Below are 26,781 nucleotides of genomic sequence, written 5' to 3'. Positions count from 1 at the left end.
AGTTCTGAACAAGAAACAAGTCTGCTTGGAACTTGGAAATACGAAACTACAAAGCTGAAACTGAAAGTTAACCTAACTTTAGTACTGTACTCCCGGTACACATTTTAATTTTTGTTATGAAAATACAATTTATTTAGATGTGATAATTCAAGTAAGCGTGATAGCAATCTCAAGAGTGATACTGTTAACAATAATGATAAACGTGATTGGTGATAAATTCAGAATAAGTTTTATAGTTAGGTATTGGTGTATTATTTCATCATAGATGTGGATGCATCATTACTACTGTATTTCTGTTTATTTATTGTTAATTCATTAAATTATAATATTCAAAATGATTAACAGCTCTTCCAGTCGTTTAAAAGTTTTTTGTAATAGTTGTTTGAGAACATACGCTTCTACAAAGAAGAAGAAAGTACCTAAGCACTATGAGAAACCTAAAGACAGTGAAAAAGGTAAGAACTATAGAGGCTCTGTACTTTTGCCTAGGACAGAATTTCCAGTATGGCTAACTTCTGCTGAACGTGCCACTGCAGTTAAGCAGGTTATGAAATCTACTGATTTTTCAAATCTCTATTCATGGCAAAGAGAAAACGTCAAGGGAGACGAGTTTATTCTTCATGATGGTCCACCTTATGCTAATGGTGCTCCACACATGGGCCATGCTATCAATAAGATTCTCAAAGACATAACAATCCGGAATAAATTGCTTCAGGGACACAAAATTCATTATAAACCGGGATGGGATTGCCATGGACTCCCTATTGAATTGAAAGCGACTGCTGGTTCTGTCGCTGAAGGGATTGAGTTGTCAGACTTGGAAATTCGTGATCGAGCCAAGAAATTTGCTGAAGAAGCAATCAAAAACCAAAGAGTAATTTTTGAATCATGGGGTGTGATGGCTAATTGGGAGAATGACTGCTATTTTACATTTGACAAAAACTATATGAAAAATGAAATGAACCAGTTCTTCAATCTCTATGAAAGTGGATTTGTTTATCAAGACTACAAGCCAGTTTATTGGTCCCCTAGCTCGAAAACAGCACTAGCAGAAGCTGAATTGGAGTATAAAGAACAACATGTTAGCCCCGCGATCTTTATAGCATTTGAGTTGTCTCATGTACCTGAAAAATGGCAGAAAACAATTGGAAACGACGCAGTTTCAGCTCTGATATGGACAACGACTCCCTGGACTCTACCCGCCAATCAAGCAGTGGCTTTCAATCCCACTTTCAAATACTCATTGGTGAGAGTAAGTGGACAGTCTGGCACTTTTCTTGTAGCTAAAGACTTAATCCAGTTTTTAAGTAAAAAGTTCAAAGAAACTATTACTGTTGTAATAGATGTGCCATGCAGTGAGTTTCAGGAAATAAAATATCGTCATCCTTTTGATAAAAGTACCGAATTAAGGTTCCTACAAGCTACTTATGTTACTTCTGATAAAGGTACTGGATTTGTGCATACTGCCCCAGCTCATGGACAAGATGACTTCCTACTAGGATTGAAAAATAATTTAGAATTGGTATCCTTTGTTGATGAAGAAGGATGTTTCACAGAGGAAGTAGGACCTGAACTTTCTGGATTATATGTGTTGACTGAAGGTAATGATGCAGTCCTTGCTCTGTTGGAAAATCAAATTATCAAACAGGAAAAATATGTTCACAGTTATCCATATGATTGGAGAACACACGAGCCTGTTATACTGAGAGCAAGTCGGCAGTGGTTCATTGACACTAGTTCTTTAAAGGATAAAGCTTTAGATGCATTGAAAAACGTGAAAATTCTACCAGATAAGGCATCTAATGGATTTTTTTCTCTAGTTCAACACAGACCTTACTGGTGTATATCTCGCCAAAGATTATGGGGAATACCAATCCCTGTAGTTTACAATACTGCTACTGAGAAACCTGTCATTTCAAGAAGATTAATAGATCATTATCAAACATTAATAGACAAGCACGGTTCTAACTTTTGGTGGTCACTGGCTATTGATGAGCTAGTACCAAAAGAAATACGCGAAGAGTTGGGGTTGGATGTGGAGAGTTTGGAAAAAGGTAAAGACATACTTGATATCTGGCTCGACAGTGGATTGTCTTGGTCACATGTATTGGGAGAGGAGCAAGTTGCTGACATATATATGGAGGGAGTTGATCAGTTCACAGGTTGGTTTCAGTCGTCTCTGATGACTTCAATTGCGTTGAGAGGGGTGGCGCCCTATAAAATGCTGCTCGCACATGGGTTTGCTGTTGACGAGGAAGGCAAGAAGATGTCCAAGTCATTGGGGAACGTGGTGAGTCCTCAGGATATAGTGAGTGGAGGCGTAGATGCGAAGAAGCAGCCTGGATATGGTGTTGATGTTCTGCGATGGTGGGTGGCTGCACATTCATTGCAACACGCGAGAGTGCCTGTTAGTTCAACACATCTCTCCGATAGTCAACAGTGTGTCAAGAAGCTTCGCCTGCTTCTGAAATTCGCTCTAGGAGTCATCAACGATCTACCTTCCCCCATGAACAGAAACGTGGACCTCTTCATTATCGACCAATACATGATGCACTTGCTCTACAATTTCCACAATCACGCCCAACAGCTCTACAACAACTACGAGTACAACAAAGTGTGTGCACATATTGTGAACTTTGTAACCAATGACATTTCAGCGTTCTATTGTCATCTAGTGAAAGACAGACTGTACTGCGATGAAGAGGACTCCGATCGTCGCAGAGCTGCGCAACTCACCATGGACAAAATACTGCAAGTAATCAGTCGAGTTGTGGCTCCTATTCTGCCCATACTAGCTGAAGAAGTCTACCTGTATCACCCCTCAAAAACTGGCAAAGAAACAGTATTCAAATCCGACAAAATCTGCGATGAATCCTGGATCAACCAAGACGTGGAAGACAGTATGAAACTAGTTTTGGACTTGAAGAAACAAGTTTTGAAAGAAACTCCAATCAACGCACAGAGTCTTGAGTTGGTTTGTGAAGTATCGGCATCTCCTTCAGTTTACAATTTACTGAGGCAGTTTCAGAACACCGAGAAAAGTAGTGATTCACAACTGGTTGAAATTCTTCAGGTCTCCTCTGTCAGTCTCACAGAACACACATCCAGTGATGAGCTTTTCAGTGTTAGAATGAAATCCGCCTATGGAATTACATGTGTGAGATGTCGAAGGAATAGAGTAAATGTTTTAGATGAAGACTTGTGCCAGAGATGCCTGCAAGTGCTGGATAAATAAAGGTAAAGAACAGCATTCAACAAATGTTTAGTTATATGAAATTTACCATTTATTTGGATAATTGTTTAAAGAATATACCTATTCATTTTGTGGTCATTAACATTTCTTAAAAATTTAAAAGTTCCATCATACGTGAAAAATATCTGCTTTCCAATAATTTTATAAATCCAGTGTGATTTTTTTCACACACAACAGAACCTCTTCATTTTTATGAAACAGGCTCCAGTGATGAATTACGAGTATGAAGCTGATATAATGATTGTTGACTTCCAATGACTTAGTAAGTAAAGTCATCCATGATTATAAGTTTTCCAAATAAAAACTTAAATTCTCATTTTGTTGCTGTTGTAATAAAATTAACATCAACAGCATTTTCATTTCATTTTTCTCAAGTCTCCTCCACTCTCCTTTCATGAAATCGATCTTTATTGTTTCATTACTCAACATTATGAAGAGTGATCTACACTTAACCCATAATGGCATTTTAACACTTTCACACAAAATGACATTCTATTTATTAATGAATGCCTCTATTTGAGAGATTGGATTTTCAAGAGGTTTCATTCAATAAGATGACAATAGTGTACTTTACTCCAGTCATTATTAACATTGACCATAGAAAAATATCGAACATAATGCCAATATTTTACACTTATCAGATTATGGTTGAACATTAATTTATCAAAATGATAATATTGTATTTTTCTTTCATTACAGGTATGAGCGGAATATAAAAATAATACTATGTGAAAAGTTGAAAACGTCTGTAGCTTGGCATTAAAAAAATGTTTTTCCTAGAATCAATAAATTAGATCACATCAAATATTATGTGCTCGAAAAATAATATTGTATAGAGATAGTGAATTTTATTATTAAAATGTGAGAAATACAATACTATTTTAATTGAAGATATTTCCCAAATTCTACAATACACATTCCCTAACTGGGACTGGGACATGCATTAGTGATGGATAAAATTATTTTCTCCTTATGACAAAAATTTTCTATTGGGAAGGGTCAAGTTAAGCCTTAAGCGTCATAAAAATGCTTAGCAACTTTCAGTTACAATTGAAATAATATTTGTTCACTAAGCTACAAATCTATTTTAATTGGAAAATATGGTACACAGTTAACACAGATATTGGATTTTTGTTCAAAGGCTTTTAATGTTACAAATGGTAATATCAATTGAACAATAGAAATTACTGTAATTTCATTCGGAAGAGAAGAATAATATATCAGTTATATAACATAAATACATTTTCAATTAAGAAAATCCAATCCTTAATACATAAATTGATGACAATCTCTCATATTTCGTTTTTATTTTTGAAATATAAATATACAGTATATAAGTATAGTTGAACATGGACTGCACATGACTACTGTCATAATAATATTATTCGACATTCCTTTATTTTCTGAGACCTGCATACAGTATTTTTGATCCTGCTATTGCTTAAGGAAGAAACAAGAATATTGATTTGAATAATAGGTTGGCTATTACCTTTTGGTAAATTAACTTATTCTGTGGTCTTGGGAATGAACCTTGAATTATACTTTGTAATTATGTTATAAATGAATGCTTCATGTTGAAAAAGTATTAATGATTTCTTGAAGAACACAGTATTACAAATTAGAAGAAAAATACAAATTAGAAATTATTTATTATTTTGTTACAATAATGGTTTCTTCACTGTCACTTCAAGAAGATTGAAGTCACTTCAATTTCTTAAAGATTGGAGATTTCTGTTGACTGTAGAAAAACATACTTTTATCGTAATAATTATTATTACGTTAGCCTACTTGAAAAATGATAAAAGAACTCATCACTAATAATAGAAGATGTGGGTCTATATTACTTTATTTTTCCATACAAAGTCATAAGTAATACAAAGGAGAAAAAGTCAATATCTCATTTCTTAAACCATTAAATAATATATAATGGAACATTCATAATTGAAAAAAGTTATACCCTAACGATCAATTTTAATACAGGAAGAAAAAATTCCGGAAAACTGAATATTACAAACGGATTATTACAAAATGTTTAAAAGGACGTTTGTTTGTGGATGTTCAGTGTGTGATGATAATCACTCAAAATACATTGAATTAGAACGTCATCAATCATAGAAACAATAATATTGAACATTCATTCATGTCAATCATCAATCAAGTAAGTAAAAATATGAAGACAGTGATCTGGGTTTTCATTGAAAATACTTTTCCTATTCAGAGAACGTTTTACCATAGTACAGTATTACGTTATAACGATGTATTCTTTTTTTGTTTTGGAAAAGTTTAAACTTTTTGGATTAACAGTACCAATTTCCTACACTCACCAATTCAACGTTTACCCTTGCTTAATTAAATTATTATTATTATATGGTGCTCATTTTTAACGTTTCTGGATAGATTCTAAAATTTGCCATTCTATGGGATAAAACTTCTATATATATGAACTAACTATACAACCTAAAGTGATGAATTTAATATATACTTTAATATTCTTTAGAAGCTATTCATTTCCGACACCTGTACTTACAAACCGGCATATTTATTGCTTAGCACAGAAGTAGTCTATACTATGCAAATTGAATAGGTTTTGTTTGGATTCATGAACATCTTCTGAGAGTTAATTATGAACTATCAAAATTTAGGTAATTGAATTACCTCGCACTATCTAGATTGATTAGGTCAGCATATTCATAATTCATTTTTCATCAATAATCAACAATATCTTTATTTTTCACTATTCAGCATATCCGAATTTTTAAAATACTATGATATTCAAGGTTCCTGTTAGCCATGATACTTAATCTATTGATATTATCAGATAATTATTATAACCATCAGGTTCTTTGAGAAATACTATCAGATAAGTTATTGCAACTGAATAACTTCCCAAACTATTGTGATTACAAATTTCATTACTAAATTTCGTTACAACTAATACCATTTTTCAGTATTATACTGTACTTTATAAATGTATTATACATTGCTTGACTATTTTCATTATTTTGAAAAATGCTCATCTTTTCCATGATTACTATAGTTGCATTAAATAAGCACCTGAATGTTATTTAAGATTTAAGAGCATATTTTGTACAACACAGTAAAATTATGCATAATATAGTGACGGACTTTCTCGGTTTCTCTTTTAGTTGCGATTTTCTACAAATTAATACTTTTCGTAAAAACATGATTTTGTATAAATACAACCGTATCAGTTACAGTACAACCTTCTAGTATTCTTATAAACTTATTAAAATATATCATAGTATCAAAATAATTGTTGATTTCTAATTGAATCAAGTAAATAATCTTCAATCTGAAAATAAAACTACTGTTAATTAGGTGGAATTAAGACTTCTATACCACTCAACCTTGATGAGAATGCATTGAGACAAACGCATAGATCATCAAATTTAGAAAATCTTGAACATTTTATGCAAAATTTATAATTGTAGATGCCTAAATTCAGTAAAAAATAAGGAATATTTTAGACAATAAAAAACTTTGAATAATATAGAAGGAATAATGTGACAATACATTGGTACCTAATTACTTTACTTGGAGATAAATAGGGAGTCTCATCTATCATCAAAATTAAAATGGTGGTAGATCATTATTTTTAACCTTGATCTTATTTCATTATTAAATTGAAAAAACCCCATAATATTCATTCTTAAACATTAATCATTATACTGGTTGGAATTCATTATTAATCAAAAGTATAAATCTATATAAATTGGGCTATAGTAATTTTCAAAATTATTCTTATATAATTTTCCTCGATTAAAGGCTCTATTATTGATATTTTCCAGACATCGACCCGTAAATTATATTGTTCACTAAATCAAGAATTTATGAGTGAGAGGCAGGCTTTCACAAATAGTGTTACATTTTTAGACCGAAGTATAAATGTAGAATACAAAAACTTAATCATTATCCAAAATATATAATGAGCGGATATGTTACACTCAAATTCATACATGCAAAATATTGGAATCCCTAATGTTCAAACTTCAATTTTACAAAATGCTATCACTGAGTATTAAATGTTACAGTACTTATATCAATAAATCTATTAGGAAAATACCAACTATTGGAAAAAATACTTTACGAAGTGATTGATAAGACTTTGGAAAATATTCTATGAACATCGATTAAATACAGCTAATAGACACAACAATACTTGAGGATATGTGGACTATATTGACAAAAATATGCTGAATTCAAGTTTTAGGCTACAAACCAAGATACGAATGAGAAAGTTTAATTTTAAAAACTGGTTCTTGGAAATGTGGTAGCCATTATTGAAAATGTGGTTATATCATTTTTTATGCACACCATTCAAAAGTTTTGATTTGCATAATGATTCTACAAAGAAATACATCCATCTGTTATGGTAGGTACAGTACTAAAATCACTGTTCTAGAATACCGTATATAAAGACATCGACTGGAAAACATGTTTATATACATTTCACATTGACAAAATCTACGATTTTATTCAAATTCATAAAAATATGCAAAATACACTTCTATAGAAACACTATTAGTTTTATGTTGAGCAGAGACAAAAATATTATAATTTTTACGTCCACAACCATGATAAATGATGGAAATTATCCAACAATTAGTTTTGACGACGGAAAACTTCAATGGAATATGTTATCGCTTCTACTCTAATAAAATAGAAACATCCAATATAGAATTATCTCAAAAATTTATAAATTGCAAAAATATAGAACAAGAGATACAACACTTATTATGGAACGGACTAAGTTTCTACAAAGGTTTCATTAGAATTCATATCTCAAGATTTGATAACATTCGTATTTAGTCTATAAGCTATTTCATAATAGATGAAGATAAGAAATAATATTAAAAAAATAGGTTATCATTGAATCAGTTTATCAACGAATCACCCTACTGTATGAATCGGCACACTTGAAAAATTAAGTGAGTGATAAAATTAGCATACATGGCTTTTTAAATAATTTTGATCTGCATAGGATGGATTTTGATTTGAAGAGAATTTCACATTTGAAACCAAAATTTCATTGGTACTACTGTACCTATTCTCCTCTAGAAGCTTTTACTGTATTTAATGTAAAACTTGGCTAGAGTTGGATCTGTTTTCATAAAAAATTAACTTTTAGAACAACCATTCTAGTGTTCTTATTATCGAAAAATCTTCAACATTAATTGATTATAATTAAGGCATTGATTTTTTCAATTTAAATAATTCAACTCAACACAAAAGAAATCAAAATACAAAAATTAACTATCTTTTCGTTCATTGAATTGTACTAAAAAAATAGGAGACTATGCACAACTTCCACTATTCTTCAAACATATCTAATGAAAGTTTATGAAATTGATGTTTTTTCAACAACCCTCCCCGAAATTATTACAAATGGAATTTTTATTAGAAAAGCTGCAAAGCTCATTCATTTGGTAACTTAACATGTAGAATATCGTACGTTTTACTGATTACTAAAAGCCTTTAAGCTTTTTTTTAGTGAAGTCTAGTTGTACATTTCAGTGATTTGATGACTAGGTTCTCACTCTTATATTATCTTTGAAGTCAATCAAACATAAAGTTCTTGCCGAAGGTCTTCAAACTCTTTTCGCAAGAGTACTTCTTGGAGTTTGAAGGTTGAAATCGCAGTTCCAATATTACTTAGGGCAAGGCATTGCGAAGAGCCGAGTGAATACGAACGCTGAGGTGATTTTCAAAGTCGTAGCCTTTGAAATCTTTTTGGGCTCTTTCGAGAAGTAAGCGAGCTTCCTCTACCGCCTGCGGAAAGACAAATCAATTACTATCAACAGAGTTTACATAAATATATTAGGGATGACTGAGTTAAGAAAAATTAAAATGATTTGAATGAGTTGGTTTTTCTATAAAAATGATAATTTTGATTAAGAGGCGTTTACGTTAGTCAAATTTACTAGAATTCAAGTTCTGTATAAAATGAATGTATTTTGCAAACTTGAAGTCAAGTTTACAAGAGCAGAAACTTAAATTCACTATACCAATGTTCTTCTTCCCTTCTTCAATTTTTTTTTATGTTGATCATGTTTGACTTTTGGATTCAACTTTAATCTTTAAGATGCAATCGAACCTACAAATGGTAAAAATAGATAAAAAACAGTTGTCAGTCGATGTAGATTGTATAAAAATAACTAAATAGAAAAGTATGAAGAAAACTGAAATTAATTAGATTTTCAAATCATATTTATATACTTTTGAGGTTATGAAAACTTCAATCATCACTTTTGAAGTCAATTTTTCAGAATCGTCCATTCAACTCTTACGTTGAAAAACTTGAATTCAAGTAAACTTGACTAATGTAAACGCTTCTCCACTGTTCACTTCCATAAACTTAGTGCATTTAAAATTGACTATTTACTAGTAAACTTAAACAGTGTGTCTCATTTCTGAGTTGACTGACGCCGTGTTATACGGCCAACCGGTCGAAATACGTCATATCATATTGATGAACGGTAGAATCAATGAATGAATGGCTGAATGAGACTTGACTCAATGAATGACTGAAGAAATGAATAAATAAATTTAATTATGGATATAATAATATTCGTATGGCTTTTATTGGTTGGGAGTCCCCCCTGACGGAACTTGACAGAATATATTATTTAAGCTCTGTCAATGGGCTTTAAGACTGTCATACTTCAGCCGGGACCGTTTAACGTGCCCATCCGATAACACGGGAGTGACATGATCAAAACTTTTGGCTATGAACGGGTTTGAACCGGGGATCTCTAGGCTGCTACGCAAGCACTCTATCCACTAGACCACGGATCACTCCATTATCATAATGATTACCTGGCACTCATTGATCAACAAGACGGCGAGCTCGTAGAGCGCAAAGGCGGTGACATGGCTGTCATCGGCCGAGTCAGGGATGTGCGCGCGCACACTCAGTACACTCCTGAAGGAGGCCACCGCCTCCTCGCGAAGGCCCATGCAGCACTGCGTCACGCCCAGCACCAACAGTCTCAGCCCTGTCATTGGCTCCTCGCCTTCCACCTCCTGGCAGTCTGCAAAAAATCAATCGTATTTACTCTATATAATAATACATCTATTTCCGCAAAAATAATAAAGACAACAATCTTAAGTCGCAAGTAAAATCTCTCCTGGCAGTCTGCAAGCATTCAATCGAATTTTCTCTAGAATAGAGTCAGGTACTGTTTATGTATTTTTGAATGTACATTTGTTGTGTTTGTCTTTTGCCTTCGTGGCCTTCTGACAAGAAAATATTTTAATTATTATTCTCTCTTTTATATTAATTTCCTCAAAAATAACACAAACAATAAAGACAACTTGTGCAAGTAAAATCTTAATGTAAAGCTTCCTGCATAAGTCCTGCAAAGTCCCCAGAGGCAATAGTTGCGTTTACTAGTAGTCGCCAGTAATGACAAAAGGTCACAGAGGGACATTAGCAGCATACAAATACCTTCTCATAGGAACAATAGACGGAATTTTAGTAGCCCCCAGGCCTAATGCCCAGGTCTAGTGTAGGGTAAGCAAAGTAATAATACAGTAATGTATGAGTCTTGAGTCTTCTAATGTATCATGTCATCAGAATGTTTTCTCTCCCCTTACTAATAAGAACCACATTCTCAATACATAAAAACATAATGTATTATGTAATAGTCAGGTACTGTTTATGTATTTTTGAATGCACATTTGTTGTGTTTGTCTCTTGCCTTCGTGGCCTTCTGACAAGAAAATATTTAAATTATTATTCTCTCTTTTATCTCCATTTTCTAAGCTGTGTCATTGGCTTATTTAGCAAAATGACACCTTTTCTATCTTGGTATATTGAGGAAACTTCTTACTAGCAATGTCGAACTTAATGCTTTCTGCATTAAATTTTGCACCCATACAGGCAGTCTCAAACGTATTATTATTATTCATAACATGCAGCAGAAGATAGCCTTTTCTGAGTACCCTAGATTGACTTTGTATGAACATAAATCAATTATATTTGTAGAAAGATATAATACCAAGTTGGCCTACTGCAAAATGCGTTAGAAGAGAATTCGAGGATCAAGGATGTTTGTTTAATTCGAACAAAAATTGATTTTTATGAGCGAATGTCTTTAAACTAACATATTACAAATTTACGAATTACTATGAAACATAAATAATAGTATCTTGCGTTTTATCCAAGCACTTGTATGTCGTCGTATGATTTATCGTAATACTGTAGAATTCATCTTATCGATTAATTGAGAACGTACAGTTCAGCATAAATACAAGACGAAACGTATGGACTGCTGAGGTGGTCTAGCTCTAAAATATTTGACTACAACAGTTAAAAAATGTAAATATTTTTTTAAAGAAAATTAGAAGAAAAAAGTTGATCTATTGCAAAACTATCTAGTCACCTTGAGCAATATTGTTCATGAATTTGGTGGACGGCAGGGCGTTCCAAAGGAAGAGCATCTCATAGGCCAATAGGCGACAAAAGGCCGGATCTTTGCCAATTATCTTCTCAGCGCGTCGACAGATGAAGTACTCCAATTGGCCCACATTCGTGCGACCAGCACTGTTCTCTGGCTGCGAAGACTGGTTGTTCACTTCTCTCGCCAATCGAATCGATTCTTTCGTCTGCTCGTTTGCTCCTGCACTTACTGTATAACAATAATAGAACAATAATTATAATATCAATACGGTAATCCAAGGATTAAAGCCTCAGGAAAAATGAAAGTCCAAATTGATAACATATCAAGTATCAACTACCCTGACGATTTCTGAGACTGCAAATATGGACAACAGGAACAGGTAAAAGGACATTCGATGATCACTACTATACAAAAAATGTTTTGATATCATAAAACTATACAAAAATTAAAATTCAAAATTATAAAAAGTTATTAAAAATATTTAAATCATAATAATAGGATAGCTGTCATAAATTTCAGACTTCTCTTACATTCAAGCAGTTGCAAACTTTTATTAGCATAAGCAAGATGCTTACTATAGTAGAATAGGATAACTTACAACAATCAAGCACTACTTTTTTATCAGGCCTACATTATGCAAGCAGATGCAATTTATATAAAATAAATTGTATTGATGTATAATGATGAAAAGAAAGACAATTTTCAAGAAATTAAAATTAAAATAGTTGTAGCAGTAAAATAATATTGTGTAATGTGCTCAGAAACACGACATCTACACCAAATAATAATTTTATAGACAGGTGGTTGAAAATTATCGCTAAACAAGTTTAAATACTCAAGTAAATTTATTTATACTCGACATGTAACTGTACCGGCCATCATTGACTAAAAATGCATGATCAGCATTAACTTGACTGTGTAATGTAGTTCTTACATTTATTTTCGAAAAATAAAGTCTTGAAGCTATTTCATTTTTTAGTTCAAAACTAGACCAAGAGATTGAAACATATTTCAAAATTACCCATAAGAACTCAACTCACCATGAATGTAATGAACCAATTGTTAATCCAATAAGATTATAACACCTAACCTGGAAAACAGAAATGTGTAGAATAGTGATAAATTCGAATACTGAAGAAAAAAAACAAATCAAAGACAAAACAAAAAGAAATATGGAATTTATTTTATTTTGAGTAATACATGCGACTTGGATTGCCCCAAAGTTGAAAAAGTATATAGATAATACTGCGACATAGATTAAAGGCGAAAATGCAAAATAATAAAAAATAAGCATAAAACTGTAGCTTTAGGCTTAGAATCACAATTCTATCAATTACTACATCAAAGCATGCTTTCTATCCAGACCTCAACATATTTTCAACTAACTTAGGTATTCTGAATCAATTTCGGGAATCAGAGTCATTGAATCATTTAAAAATATCTAAAGAAAATATTTGAAAGGCGTTGTAAGATTACACTAGTTGCAGAAGTGCAATAAAGCATGTTCTCCAGCCATAACTCATCATAACTAAAAGCATGAATGGAATAAATGAACGATAACACTGGTACTAGGAACAGTATTCTAAACAAATATTGAAAAGCAAAAGCCTTAAAACTATCCAAGGCAGAATTCAGTTGCAATTTGCAAGAGTGTAATACTTGAATAATTTTGAGCAATCGACTCATGCCAGATTGTGTGTACATGTAGAATCAACTTAGGCTGGCCACTAACGGTGGGGCATGCATGTTGAACATATGTGTACATGCATGTTTATCATGCATGTCCTGTCGTTAGTGGCCAGCTCTAAGGATTGAACTTGAGGCAGATTTATTAATCTTGAGATAGACCTATTAACCTTAAGGTAGATCCATTACGCTCGTCACTTACCAGCCGCCAGATATGTGTAGAATATTTTCGACCAGCGAGATCTCCTCTTGAGCTCGAGAAAGGACTGGTAGGCGTTGTTCCAATCAAGCTGGATGAGGTGGCACCAACCCATCTCATGCATGCAAAGCAGCTGCACTTCTCGCTGCATCGACTTCTCCACGCCGGCCCTGTACGCTTCCAGTGCTGAGTCAACGTTGCACTACAAAAATCACATCAATGTGCCTTAATTATCATACCAGTATTTTTATTCATGACAGTATCAGAACCACAGAATGCATTGGTCGCCTATTTGCCATCCCGGGAATAGAGCCCGGCAATTGCTAGTCAGGTATACACACCCTTACACCAAACTGACAATCTCCAAATAGCAGCGCTCATTTTATATTAAATAAGTGCTGCTATCCGGAGATTTTTGTCAGTTTGATTGTCAGTTAGAAAAAGCTTCGCCAGTGATACGACCAAAATCGGCGTTTTCCTGTGTGGTCTCAGTCAACTGGTGATTGAATCGAGCCTAAAAATCTGTATTCAACTATTTTACGGGAGGAAGGAAGCTCAAATGAAGAATGCGGGCGAGCGAAGCGAGTCTGCTATTATAATCTCTGGTTGATTCAGTCGGAGGTCCTGGGGGCGGAGCCTTCTGGCTAGAAGGATAAGGCGAGCGAAGCGAGCCTGCTGAATTGTAATAATATAAGAATATGAGAAATATTGATACTTTTCTACTACATGACAATGTAAATCAAGCAGGTGTGGCCCCAGATTTAATCGATTTACTTTTAAAGTAGTGAGATAAAAATCCTCAGGAAAGTTGTGTGAATGTCTATGAAATTTAACCTCGATAACGTCACTCAGTTCGTGCACTGTAGTACGACTCGTTCATTAGATCTTAGATTGATTCAGTCCGATGATGTCACTCAACAATGTATAAAATCAATAGTCAAGTGCATTCGGGAGCAGAAAACCTTCCAGAGATAAACTAGCGTTCATGGCTAAAATATGAATGTCATAAGGCCAATTGAAAGCTTAAATATATTAAATTTGAATTTCAGAAGTTCTTATGGAGTGAAAATTCACTTACATTGGTAGTTACGATCGTTTCGACCTGCTGTTGGTCATCATCAGACTGTGGGAATCTACTCTAATGTCAAGGTTATGTATGGTAAGGGATGAAGATGGATGAAGGGACGTATCCACCAACCCCCACCACCACCTATTCCTCCACCTTCATCCCTTACCACACATAACCTTGGCATCTGAGTAAATTCCTACAGTCTGATGATGACCAACAACAGGTCGAAACGATCGTCACTACCAATGTAAGTGCATTTTCACTCCATAAGTGTTTTTAAAATTGAAGTTTAATTTTAATAGTGAAAAAGGATGGATATGCAACAGAGGCTTAAATATATCTTTAGTTTAGGTAAAACCTTCTTCTTAAGGATTCCCCACCTACAAATATTTGATATCATTCAATAAAACATTCAGGCTCGGTTCCTAGGATACGTTTCAGATAGAAATTTAATCTAAAGGTTTAATCAATAGTCCATTAGATCTAAGAAAATGTCCCAGACATTGGGCAGTGATTTAATTTCGCGTTTAATACATAATAATAACAATAATGTTTTTCAACTACCTGCAACCTGTGTATCCGTCCCTTGAAGAAGAGGAAGAGGGCGGAGTCGCCGAACTCGTGTTGAGACTCAGCGATCAGCGCCGAAGCGGTCTCTACGCCTGCCTCTACGTTGCTCCCATCTAACGCAAAGAATGGACGGACTATTGTGTGGTACCACAGAAGTGCCAACCTGAACAAGTTAATATACAAAATATAATTCAACTTCTCAAAAATATTTTACACTTCTTACATGTTTCTGGCACAAAAAAATCTATAATATTGTTTGTCATTATCAGTCTACTAGGTACTGTGAAACTGATGTATCAAACATAAGATTATCGTTTAGGGCCGGTTTCCGAGCTCGAGATTTAGCTAAGTTCTAGACTTTGAACAGCTGGAGCCAGAAAAATTGGCTTTCCGAAACTGGGCATAGTCGCAGTTTTTATAACAATATTTATTTTCTCATTTCTATAATTGGAAACGTTTCTCCTTGACGAAATTAAACATTCCTAAATAATTCAAAATAGCTGAAACTTAACACTATTTTTTCTCTTTATTTATTTTGTGTTCATTTTATAGTTGTTCGAAATTTAATTAAACATGACTGTGACTATGACTACGACTACGCCCCGTTTCGGAAAGACAATTTTCTGACTCTAGCTGTTTAAAGTCAAGAACTTAGCTAAATCCCTAGCTCGAAAACCGGCCCTTAGTGAGGCGATTGGAGAAGTCGATTCGAATTCTAGAGACTAATATTTGTCAAAATAGGCGATCATTGATCATTTCGAATGGAGCATTTTTTAAATTTATCAAGATAACACATTTCTAAGATATCATTCTAAATAAGCTACTGCACAGTAAGTGAAAAAATAATGTATTCGATGGAATAAGACTGGAGAGTAAACTCTAATTATTGATGGTTGATTTGATGTGTAGGCAGTGGAGGAATTGGAAGCTCTTGCTACTAAGATAGCTCATATTCTAGGAATGAGTCATGTGAGATGTAAATTTTGATATGACTCATTATATCCTACTATTTTATTGTGATTCAATTCAAACGTTCAGCATTGATTGAATGGAAATATTGCGCCCAAAACTGTCTCTCTCACGAATTTTAATGAATAGAAGTTTTCAAAAAATAAGGCTTGAAAAGTAAAAATATGAATCTATTTATAAGGCATGCTGACAGTTTAAAGTGAATCTAGAAACAATCACTGCATTCATCTATTCCACTTCCTTTGACGAACTTCTAGTGAATATTTCACTATTTGAATTATTTTGACGAAACTGCAGTCTACATAGTTTTGACTATCTTTTAATCTTAAGCCCGGTTGCACAGCAGTCAGTAAAACTGTTAATCGTGATTAATTTCACAAGAACCTATCAGAGAAGGTTTTTTCGAAAAATAGGCTTCTCTGATTGGTTCTCATGAATTTAATCACGATTGAAATTTAACCGGCTCTGTGGAACCGGCACTTAGTCTTTCTATAGTCTAGTTTCTATAGTATAGTTTTGACTATATTTTAGTCTTATTTATTTATAGACTGCAGTGTTGTCAAAATAATTAACTCAATAAAAAATTCTTCACATCATCCGCACGTATCAAAACATATAGTTATAGATAACGTACATGTACGGATAAATTGATAAGACTAGGAAACATAGATGATATTAGTTGAGCATACGTGGCAAGAGGCGCCCGCATATCGTGGCCCTGACGCGAGAACATGAGGGCCTCGAGGCCGCTGACTCGATCGCCACCAAAACCCAGCAGCTGAATGAGCTTGAGCAGGGAAGGAGGCAACAGTGAAACACACAACTGGAACACGCCGTAGCCGAAGCTCACGGCAGCCATCAGGCGGGACACCACCTCGGCTGGCACCGTCTCGTTTCTGAAAAACAACCAATTAGTTTTAACTTAATCATTCAAATATGAGAGCTTCATGCTCTTTCATTCAAATTCTTCTCAAATCACAGATGTTACAGTTTGTACAAATCACATGAATCAATTGCCATAAATGATAACATTTACATTATAAGGATTACCATAAAATTGTTAATTAATGACAAGGTTTTGACATTCTCAAGCGATTTGAAGGCTGCGGTAAAGATAGATAGATAGATTGATGAAAATTCGGACAGTTTCGGATTTGAGGGCTGCGGTTAAGATAGATAGATTGATGAAAAAATGAATTTTTATATACTTTACATGAAATTGAGTGTTGCGGGAGAAGTTGAGGCAATAAGAGCTCAAGGAATGTTTTCTAATGATTTTTTCCCATTACTATTCAGCCAAGAAATACGACGGAAGTGTTTACATTTATTGGAAAATGCTCGGCAGACAAACTAAACCATATATGACATTCTGAGTTTCAATCATCCATTGCTATTTTTCCGACCTATCTATCTTTATGAAAAGTTTTTTATTGGAAGAAGCAGATTTTTCTGTCGACTAGGACAATTCGTTCTTGGTCTTCCGTCCATTATTTCAGATTTTGAGTTAGTCAGTCATTCTCTTCTAACCAAAATTATTATTGTTCTACAAGATGATTCAATTTTATATGAGTCTTGTAATAACCAATGTTCTGGCAATAAACCAAAACAGCTTTCTTCCTAATAAAAAGAAGTTTTGGTACAAAGTAATCGAATAAAGCTCAAGGAATGTTTTCTAATGAATTTTGCCCATTACTATTCAGCCAAGAAATACCACGGAAGTGTTTACATTTATTGGAAAAATGCTCGGCAAACAAACTAAACCATGACATTCTGAGTGTTTCAATTATCCATTGCTATTTTTCCGATAGTAATAAAGCTATTTACTATTACTATAAAGCTAGATAGCTATTTTTCCGTAATAAAGAATAATTGAAAACTGACACAACAGCAGTGTTTAACCTTCCGGTAGTCGCGCCCTACTCAATCACACGAGCAATCGCGTATTGAATTTTTTACAACATCCAATTTTCTAAGTGTTATGTACTCTATTTACTGTCCAAACATACCGGTATTAATTAATTGTATAATTACTTTTTCCATCTATAAGGTACATCAAGCAAAGCCATCAATTCTGTGTTATTGGTTCGTTTACAGTCCCCGTATACAGTCTTTCCCTATCTTATGAACAGTGCGACTTATGCACTGTCGCGACTAAATGGCACCTACAGACTGAACCATTACTCGGTTGATACTGCAACTCAGTGGAGTGATGAGGGGAAAGTTTTGGAATGCATAGGTGACTCATACACTGACACCACCCCATTCAATAGTTTTGTGCAGAAAAAAACTGACACTGTTACATGATAAAAATGATAGGGAGAGAAAAAAATAAGGTAACCTTATGCTATTCCTCTCCCAAATTTAGATAAGGTTCAACATAGTCCGAAATAGGTTAATTCTCGAAGTTCTTCACTTCACCAAATATTCAGTCCTTAATTATTTTGACGAAGTAGATTTTCAAATTTAGATGCTTCAAAACCTAACATAGTGGAAATATTTCTCATATTATCACTAAAATTCACTATCTTGATTTTACAGAATACAATAGTACAAAACAAGAATGACCCTTCAGATTTGAACAACTAAGCTACTTTGGTTGAAGGTAAGTTTCAATAAACTGAACTCACTCAGCAGGAGCGTTGAAAGCGGAGAAGATGGCCGAGAACGGATTCCTGTATCCGTTGAGCCGACGCAGGGACGGATAGGCGCTGGATGAGGGCGAAGTGGGGGAAGAGGGGTCGTAGCCGGGCGTTGATTGGGCGGAGTTCGGCACTGACCAATCGCAGCTCGGTGATTGGGCCACGGCGCCGCCTCCGAAGCTCGCAGACTTTGTCACCACTCGCCACAGGGGGAACTCAGAACCTGGGTGTCAACAATTCATTCATTCATTTAGAACAATCTTTTTACAGAGTGCCCCACGAAAGGTGTAACAACCGAAGACCATAGAATTTGAATTAAGAAATGTCTAGTGAAAGTTTCTTATATTGACCTCAGTTTTCGAGGTCTATAGATTTTTCGATATTTTTGAAAACGTCAATACTGTAACTAGAAAAATATCCGTTGTTCGTTATCCATCTTGTTTTCACTAATATTATTACTATTGTATTTTTATAACTTTAAAGTGAAAAACACTGACATTCGTTTTTGGTGTGACAACGACCGTTTCCTACTGGTGTTGCACATTCTCAAGTCAAACAGAAACTGAAGTAGTTAAGATTATGAAGGTGGGTATTTGGTCAGAGTGGGGGTGGAGGGGAGTTTTGGCGGTTAATGGAGGAGGATTTAAATGAGTTTGACAAACAGAGTGTGGGAGGAAAAGTTGATCTGGTCATTTAGAATTTGGCTGTTGTTTGGTGCACTTGTATATTCCCACTAAAACAGAACATCAGATGTACTGGAACACTTTGAAATAAAGACAAGTACACCAAACAACATTCTAAATGACCAAATAAACTTTTCCTCCCACACCCAAAACTCCCCTCCACCACCAATCTGAACAACCCTGAAATGTGACTCTAGCCAGTTTTTTACATAGAAATTCAACGTGGTCATCCCAACAAAGTTTACTGTCCAGCACTATACCAAGTAATTTTACTGGTTGAGTGTAATTTTGTAACTATGTGTTCAGACTGCTCTTTAGTGAAAATAATATTTTCTCTGTTTTGGTCTCATCAAGTGATAGACCATTAGAGGTGTACCATGCTTTCGATGCTCAATTGATAGCTGAAGGTCACGAGTTAGACTCCCTAGATTAGTTCCAGAGTTGAGGATTGTTGTGTCTTCAGCGTAGAGTACTGAATGACATGGGATGTTACAGCTATAATCATTCACAAATAAAACAATAGAAATGGCCCTAAAACTGAGCCTTGGGGTACTCCGGTCTTAACAGTTCTAGGGGTGGATAGTTTATTATTCACTTTCACAACCTGTGCACTTAGAAAGCTTTCAATTAAATTCAACTCTTTGTCCTCAATACCATAGTACCTCAACTTTTTACAGAGCAGTGAGTGTGACATGGAGTCAATAGACCTCGGCTCAGGTCCAATATTCTGCCAGCAACCATACATTGCTTTTAATGATTTCCAGTATAAAATCAACAGCCTTTTCCATCGACATAGTTGTGGAATGCTTTGGTCCAAATCAGAATTGATTTGGATTCAAGAAGTTATTCTCAACAAAGTACTCATACAGTTGCTTTAGGAGACATGATTCGATGATCTGCAACTTATGATTGCAACTATTGCTATAGGCCTGTAGTTTTCCGGGAGTTCTCTATCACCTTTCTTATAAATCGGGTTCACTATCGACATTTTCAGGCAATCAGGAAAAGTACCAAGTGACATAATGTAAACGGAGGAGGGGTTGTTTCTTCTCTTCTTGAATATTTGCTAAAGTTTACTGCTATCAAATCATCTACCGGTATTTGAATCCTTAATTGGTTGGGAGCTTTTAGTGGATTCGTTCATTCAAATGCACAGATTATCATCATTGTAACCTATTCTAGCAACTATAGTAACTACGAGCCAAGAACTTCAATGAAAAATACTTTTAAAATTTAACCTCAGGTTTATTGAACTCATTAACGAATCAATAGAAATCATGTCAAATTTTCCAACAGAGTTACTCAGAAACTGATTCAGAAAAAAAAGAAGGTATATTCAATTAATTCAATCTATACACTTTGGGAACCTGCTAACTTGCTGCATTTGAATTTGGGCCTCGGTCATTCTATGAAACTGAATTTTGAGCTTAATAAGAAAAACCACAAAAGTTCGGCACTCACCATTTTAACAATATTCAAACTTGGACTCTTCAGAAACACTCACATACGCTTTAATAAAACTCACTATACTTGAACTCACACGCACAAATAATTTTCTGATTCTACTCTTACTAACTATATAAAATTTGGTTTCCTATTCATCTAGATAAAAATTACTGATAACTGAAAACTTAACAATTTGTCCCTCTGAATGGGAAACAGGCCCAATCAGAGGACCGAGGCTCGCAACCATTACATGTTTTCCCAGTTACGTCTCAATTCGAACTGTGGCCTTTTCACTGAAAATTATTCCCCCTCCACGAGCATTGAGCATAACTTCCAGTGGAAAAGCCAAAGCTGCAAAAAGGTCAATGCTCGTACAATTTTCAAATACAGTGGCTTTTTCGACATGAAATTGAAACTGCACTTGGAAAATGCACGAAAATTGCTTTAATTTTGACCACTAGGCAACAAGTTAGCAAATTCCAACAAGACAGAGACAATTCTCACACTAAAAACGCAGGGTTCAACAAACAGTAAAATCAAAGTTCATTTCAGTTCAAAAACCTAAAAAATAATATAAGATACACACAAACAACTACAATAATACCCACTCAATATTACACTATTACAATAATGAGATTGATTATACAGGTTAATGGTCTTAAAATAGAATCAATTATATTCCGTATTACATAATTTAAAAGGCCAAATATATCTTCGCTGTGCGAGGAGCTCAGATTATAAACTATAGACCTCACCGTCCCAATGTCTACTACCTTCCACATATTATAAGACACAAACAAGCGGTAGGGGAGCGACTTTACAAAGCTGGACAGCTTATCATCTCCATCTTATGATTTGTGCTGCCAGATCGTCAAATATTGATGATGGGAAGATTGAACACAAAAAAAAAACATCCAGTAATTGACAATATTTTCTTTAGTGTTAAAGCATCAAAAGAGGTAAACATGACTCTTCACGAATTAGCTTGTAGTGAGGAAAACGTGAAATGTATTTGACAAGCATCAAGTCCTCCACAAGGATTTTAGTGATGTTCTCAAAGCAAATCTGAAAGGATAATCACCAATTTATAAGATAAAATATAGTTATTAACTGTGCAGACTAGTTTCATCATTAAGGAGACTTTCTAAATTAACAAAATATACATAATTTTCAAAATTAATATACTATCAACTATAGTAACCGTAGGATTTCAGCTTATGAATGATATCCTTGGGATTTCGAAGAAGTCTTCAGTGTAATTGATAGCATTTTGGTTGGGATTTTTTCGACTAATAATATTGCTGCTAACTAAACTCTAAGAAATACTCATATCAATATTCTTCAACTACAGAATACTATCATTATTTCAAGCAAGAAGTTTCTGTAAGCTAAATAATATTATTCGTTGACACCAACTGACCTGGTACGGTTTGATCAAAGCCGAACGTTTTCTTGTACAATTGCAATATTTGCTGATAGGTGTGTTGATAGACCTTCCATGCCTTGCGAAGCACCCAACCACCTTTCATATAGCTGCCCACATCTTGCTGAAGAAAAGTCAACAGTGCAATGCACACTTGCGAGTCGGCCAGTATTATTTGCTCTTCCAACCTTTCAGCTTCATCTTTCTGGGGAAAAATTGGAAAACACCTTCAAAAGCCAATAATTGTGTACAAGGAACACGTTTCATGAGTAGGCCTAACAATCAGTAAAATTACGACTGTATAGTGTTTGTGCTTACGACGCCAGGTATGTCTGGTATATCCAGGTACGTCTGTTTATTGATTTAGACATTGCATATTATGGAAAAAATTAATTAAGTGCATTTTTGGAGATTATGCTCATTAAAGTCTAAAACTAAAGTATATCCAAAACTTTTTAAGGTGAAATAAAAACGATGTTGTCAGTTCCACATAATTCGTTACACATATAATGGGACTGACAACATCGTCTTTATTTCACCTTAATATGGAGAAATTCTACAATATCTCTGTTCATAGTGTACAATTTATCAACACTTTTTTCCTGAGGGTGATGATGCCCACATAAGACTTATGCGTGGGAAAAGAGACGGGATGACGATGAGACTTAGGACAGAGAGGGACTTTTCCCTACCATACGTTTCAAACTCTCAATTATAATTGCACTATTTGGTGAAAGATGTTAAAAGATCGACATTATCATTTGATACTCACCACTTGACTCCCAAATACTCTATTACGCATTGTCTTTATCCATCCAATATCTTGAGCACATCTCCTTTCAATATCTCTGAGAGACGTCATGGCTTCTGTTAACATATCTTCCTCGAAAGTCATTAAGGCATTCTGTGAAAAAATAGCAAAGCTCAACTAACTTGGTGCATTTTTCTTTCTTCAACAATATGTTTCATTAATTTGAACGTGTAACCTCTTATAAACAAGAACATGTGTTTTTTAATAACATCGCAGTTACAATATATTGATGAACTACTTTATATTCACGTTTTTCTGTTTATGTTCTTTATTGGTTCCGTATATTTTGTCTCTAATTGTTTCAATAGATATTATCTCAGTAGGCTACAGCTTTGAGTATTATGCTAGATTTAATAACAGTTAATAATATTGTTATATATTGTTATTGTATACTACTTTTTTTATAATTTAGCGCACAGCAGAGTAAGTGTACAAGAGAAATTTGAGAGGATAAATCATCTGGAAATTCGACTTATGAAGTTACTCACCATGAAAATTACAAAACACTTCCCAGCTGCTAGTTGTGTAGAATGCTCATGACCACTAAAGAGCTTTTCAGCCTCTTCATATCTATTGTTCAGGACCATGGTTATCCCTCTCCTTGCAATTTCCCATTTTTCCTCAGGTTTGTTACCTCTTTCCATCTTCAACTGAAAAATTAATGATTTAGCCAAGATATAAAAAGCATTAGTTTTTATGTAGTATGGCGATCTTTCGAGATCTTGCATTCCATATTCTGACAAAGCCAATTTTATAATTCTTTATTCATTTATTTTTCTACAAAGAAATGTGTTTATGAGTGGTAAAACTGTATATACTACAGCAATATAGACTTTGCCAATACAGTTCGGGGAATGGCTGCATAGTGGCACTGCCTGTGTGTCATCTTATACGGGCTCGGCAGCCACCCAAAACTACACTGGTGTGGCACAGTGTCACATGCGAGGATGTCCTGCGGATCACCAAGGGCCTCAAGTGTTCGGCAAGCGAGGACTTTTATTGTAAACTCATGTCAAATAAATTCTTAAAACGTATTATTAAGTTGTAATGGTAATATAGATTACAATTTTCTCGTCTGTGAAGTTTTGTTTTCTTATCGTTTGTTTCCTGATGTCATCAGTTTACAGCGTGAGAACTGGGGATATCGGTCTCACAACTTGTCTTCTCTCTCACTTTATTATTGAGAGAGAGGTATGCTTATGAGGGGAATTAATTTTTGTCCTCTAATGATTGGCAAGCCTGATTGAGCTGGATCTGGAATTGTGCTAAGGCGTTCCCCGTCACTTGGAAAAACTTTGGAGCCAGGGAACATCTGTGTATCTCTGCCCGATTTATTTTTGTGAACATTTTTAGAAATGCTAATCACACCAAACACAGGCTGTATTGGCGAACCCCTCCCCTTTTTGAAACAGTTCATAATCCACTTCGTTTTCCCCGTTTACACCTTTTCACGATGAAATTATTATTTTCATACCTTGTTCCGTTGATCGTACTGGGTATTGTATTGATTTGATACTGATGGTTTCCTGGTCGATTGTGAAGGCGGTGGGTCGTCAACTCGTAAACCGCTCTAAGCGGAAATTGTTCAAGGGTAAAATCGAGCCATTTTCGTATCTCTCTCTTTCCTAGTTTACATGAAATTTATTAGAACATAATAGAAGAAAAAATAATACTGAAGAATATGTACAATTTGGTCACAACCAATGATCGACTACATATTTTGACTAGAAACCAAAACTAGAATAAATTGCAACAAAAATAATCGGGCAGAGATACGCAGATGTTCCCTGGCACCAAAGTTTTTCCAAGTGACGGGGAACGCCTTAGCAAAATTCCAGATCCAGCTCAATCAGGCTTGCCAATTATTAGAGGACATAAATTAATTCCCCTCATAAGCATACCTCTCTCTCAATAATAAAGTGAGAGAGAAGACAAGTTGTGAGACAGATATCCCCAGTTCTCACGCTGTAAACTGATGACATCAGGAAACAAACGATAAGAAAACAAAACTTCACAGACGAGAAAATTGTAATCTATATTACCATTACAAAGTTCATTTTGATTCATTTGAATCACTGTATAAATGAGTGTGCCTGGCTCAAAATGTACTTCCAGATGAGTTAAATTTGGCAAGAGATGTACCAATTCATAAGAAGGGTTCGCGCCTGGATCCTAACAACTATAGGCCAGTCTCAATTTTACAAGGTCAGTCAAAAATATTTGAGATCATAATAGCTGGCTAATTGTATGAGTTCAGTGAGCTGAATGGTCTGTTTGCTGACATTCAGTTTGGGTTCAGGGCTGGACGGTCAACACTGAGCGCAATTGAATTGATAATTAGAAGGATATGTGATAGTTTTGAGGGAGGGAGCCTTGCTGGGCTGACGCTCTTTGATCTCAGCGAAGCTTTTGATACCCTGGATTATAAAATCTTGCTGTCTAAGTTGATTCTCTATGGTGTGGTTGGGGGCCCTCTCCAGCTTCTGCGCTCATACTTGGGGGGACGCAAGCAGGTGGTGAGCTCTCACAGGTTAGAGCCCTGAGTTATGGGGTGCCCCAGGGAACTGTGCTGGGACCGCTTCTATTTCTGATAATGATAAACGATGTTGCCCTTTCAGATCATAGACGGTTGTATGCTACGCACGCCGATAACACCTCTATCCTGGATGTTGGCAAAAAAATGGTCCAGGCCTTGATGAATGCATCCAGAGGGGCAGCTGCCGACTGGCTTGTTGCTAAAAGGCTTGCCTTATGCAGTGAAAAGACACAGACCATTGTCTTTACCGAAATAGGAATAGGCTTGACCTCCCGTATTGCAGGCTTTGGGAGAACGCTGGTTAATTCAGCTTATATGGTGGGAAAAATCATCAACAAGCTACCCATTACAGCGGAGACTTTGCCACTGACAAGCCTGACGAAAAAATAGAGGCTGTTCCTTGAGGATCAACCGTTTTATGCGCTGAATAGTTTTTCAGCTGTGAGACTGCTACGTTGAAGCGATATTTTACTTGATGCATGCTCTTGCCTTGAGTGCATGGTTTTTCTTTGATTGTTAATAACATGTTTATCTGTGACCACCCAATATGTGGTTGACATTATGGACAGAAACATAATGATAGGCTTGATAATAAATATGGATAGAAATGTATATTTGCAAAATATGAGGTATTTACCTTTGATTAAAGAAGATATTGCTCATACATAGTGAAATCCTAATAGAAGTTGAATAATCATCGTAGACTCACAGTATGCCGATATTTTCTATTGCTGAACTTCACAATCACGATTTACTATTATGTGTAACCTAACAATTCAATTGATAAATTAAAACGCTTTCTATTAATAAAAAACAAAATCTATAGCCTATTATTGAAAAAGCATGAGTAGTTTACACAAGCATTGACTCGTTCTCTTCATTCTAATTACTTTTTTCAAATGAGTAACAATACAAAATGATGTTGTTCGCTGGAGTAATTTATAATTGAGGGTAGAAAATAATTCATACTCCTGAAGAATTATTTTTAAAAACAGCAAATAATATAAATCCTAGCCTATACAGCAAACGGCACAGCATTCGGTCTTGAATGATTGTCGTCTGCCGAACTATACT

At 34.9% G+C, this 26,781-nt stretch overlaps 2 protein-coding genes across 2 annotated transcripts; one reads left to right on the top strand and one right to left on the bottom strand.

Annotated features, from left to right (window-relative positions):
* Nucleotides 1–26: 26 nt before the first annotated feature.
* LOC111044862 (isoleucine--tRNA ligase, mitochondrial) lies at nucleotides 27–4,127 on the top strand. Its single transcript, XM_022330102.2, has 2 exons — nucleotides 27–3,237; nucleotides 3,953–4,127. Exon 1 carries the CDS (start codon nucleotides 335–337, stop codon nucleotides 3,233–3,235), a length of 2,901 nt encoding a protein of 966 aa, XP_022185794.2. The 5' UTR covers nucleotides 27–334; the 3' UTR covers nucleotides 3,236–3,237; nucleotides 3,953–4,127.
* A 138-nt stretch (nucleotides 4,128–4,265) lies between these two features.
* On the bottom strand, nucleotides 4,266–26,755 carry LOC111044859 (tetratricopeptide repeat protein 39C). Its single transcript, XM_022330099.2, has 11 exons — nucleotides 26,345–26,755; nucleotides 23,660–23,821; nucleotides 23,133–23,264; nucleotides 22,358–22,565; nucleotides 18,797–19,031; nucleotides 16,859–17,065; nucleotides 15,195–15,363; nucleotides 13,565–13,763; nucleotides 11,659–11,904; nucleotides 10,091–10,305; nucleotides 4,266–9,043 (listed from the first exon to the last, which is right to left on the bottom strand). The coding sequence occupies exons 2-11, from the start codon at nucleotides 23,813–23,815 to the stop codon at nucleotides 8,927–8,929; spliced, it is 1,884 nt and encodes a 627-aa protein (XP_022185791.1). The 5' UTR covers nucleotides 23,816–23,821; nucleotides 26,345–26,755; the 3' UTR covers nucleotides 4,266–8,926.
* Nucleotides 26,756–26,781: the final 26 nt, after the last annotated feature.

The sequence above is a fragment of the Nilaparvata lugens genome, chromosome 8, assembly GCF_014356525.2.
Source record: "Nilaparvata lugens isolate BPH chromosome 8, ASM1435652v1, whole genome shotgun sequence".
Classification (NCBI taxonomy): Eukaryota; Metazoa; Arthropoda; class Insecta; order Hemiptera; family Delphacidae; genus Nilaparvata; species Nilaparvata lugens.
The sequence above is the reverse complement of the archived record's forward strand: the minus strand, read 5'-3'. Positions and strand labels throughout refer to the sequence as shown.

Coding starts and splice junctions, on each gene's coding strand:
- LOC111044862 (XM_022330102.2), top strand. CDS start 335: ATGATTAACAGCTCTTCCAGTCGTTTAAAAGTTTTTTGTAATAGTTGT.
- LOC111044859 (XM_022330099.2), bottom strand. CDS start 23,815: ATGGAAAGAGGTAACAAACCTGAGGAAAAATGGGAAATTGCAAGGAGA. Junction 22,566..23,132: donor GAGTATTTGGGAGTCAAGTG/GTGAGTATCAAA, acceptor ATTTTTCCCCAG/AAAGATGAAGCTGAAAGGTT. Junction 11,905..13,564: donor CTACACATATCTGGCGGCTG/GTAAGTGACGAG, acceptor ATTGTTATACAG/TAAGTGCAGGAGCAAACGAG.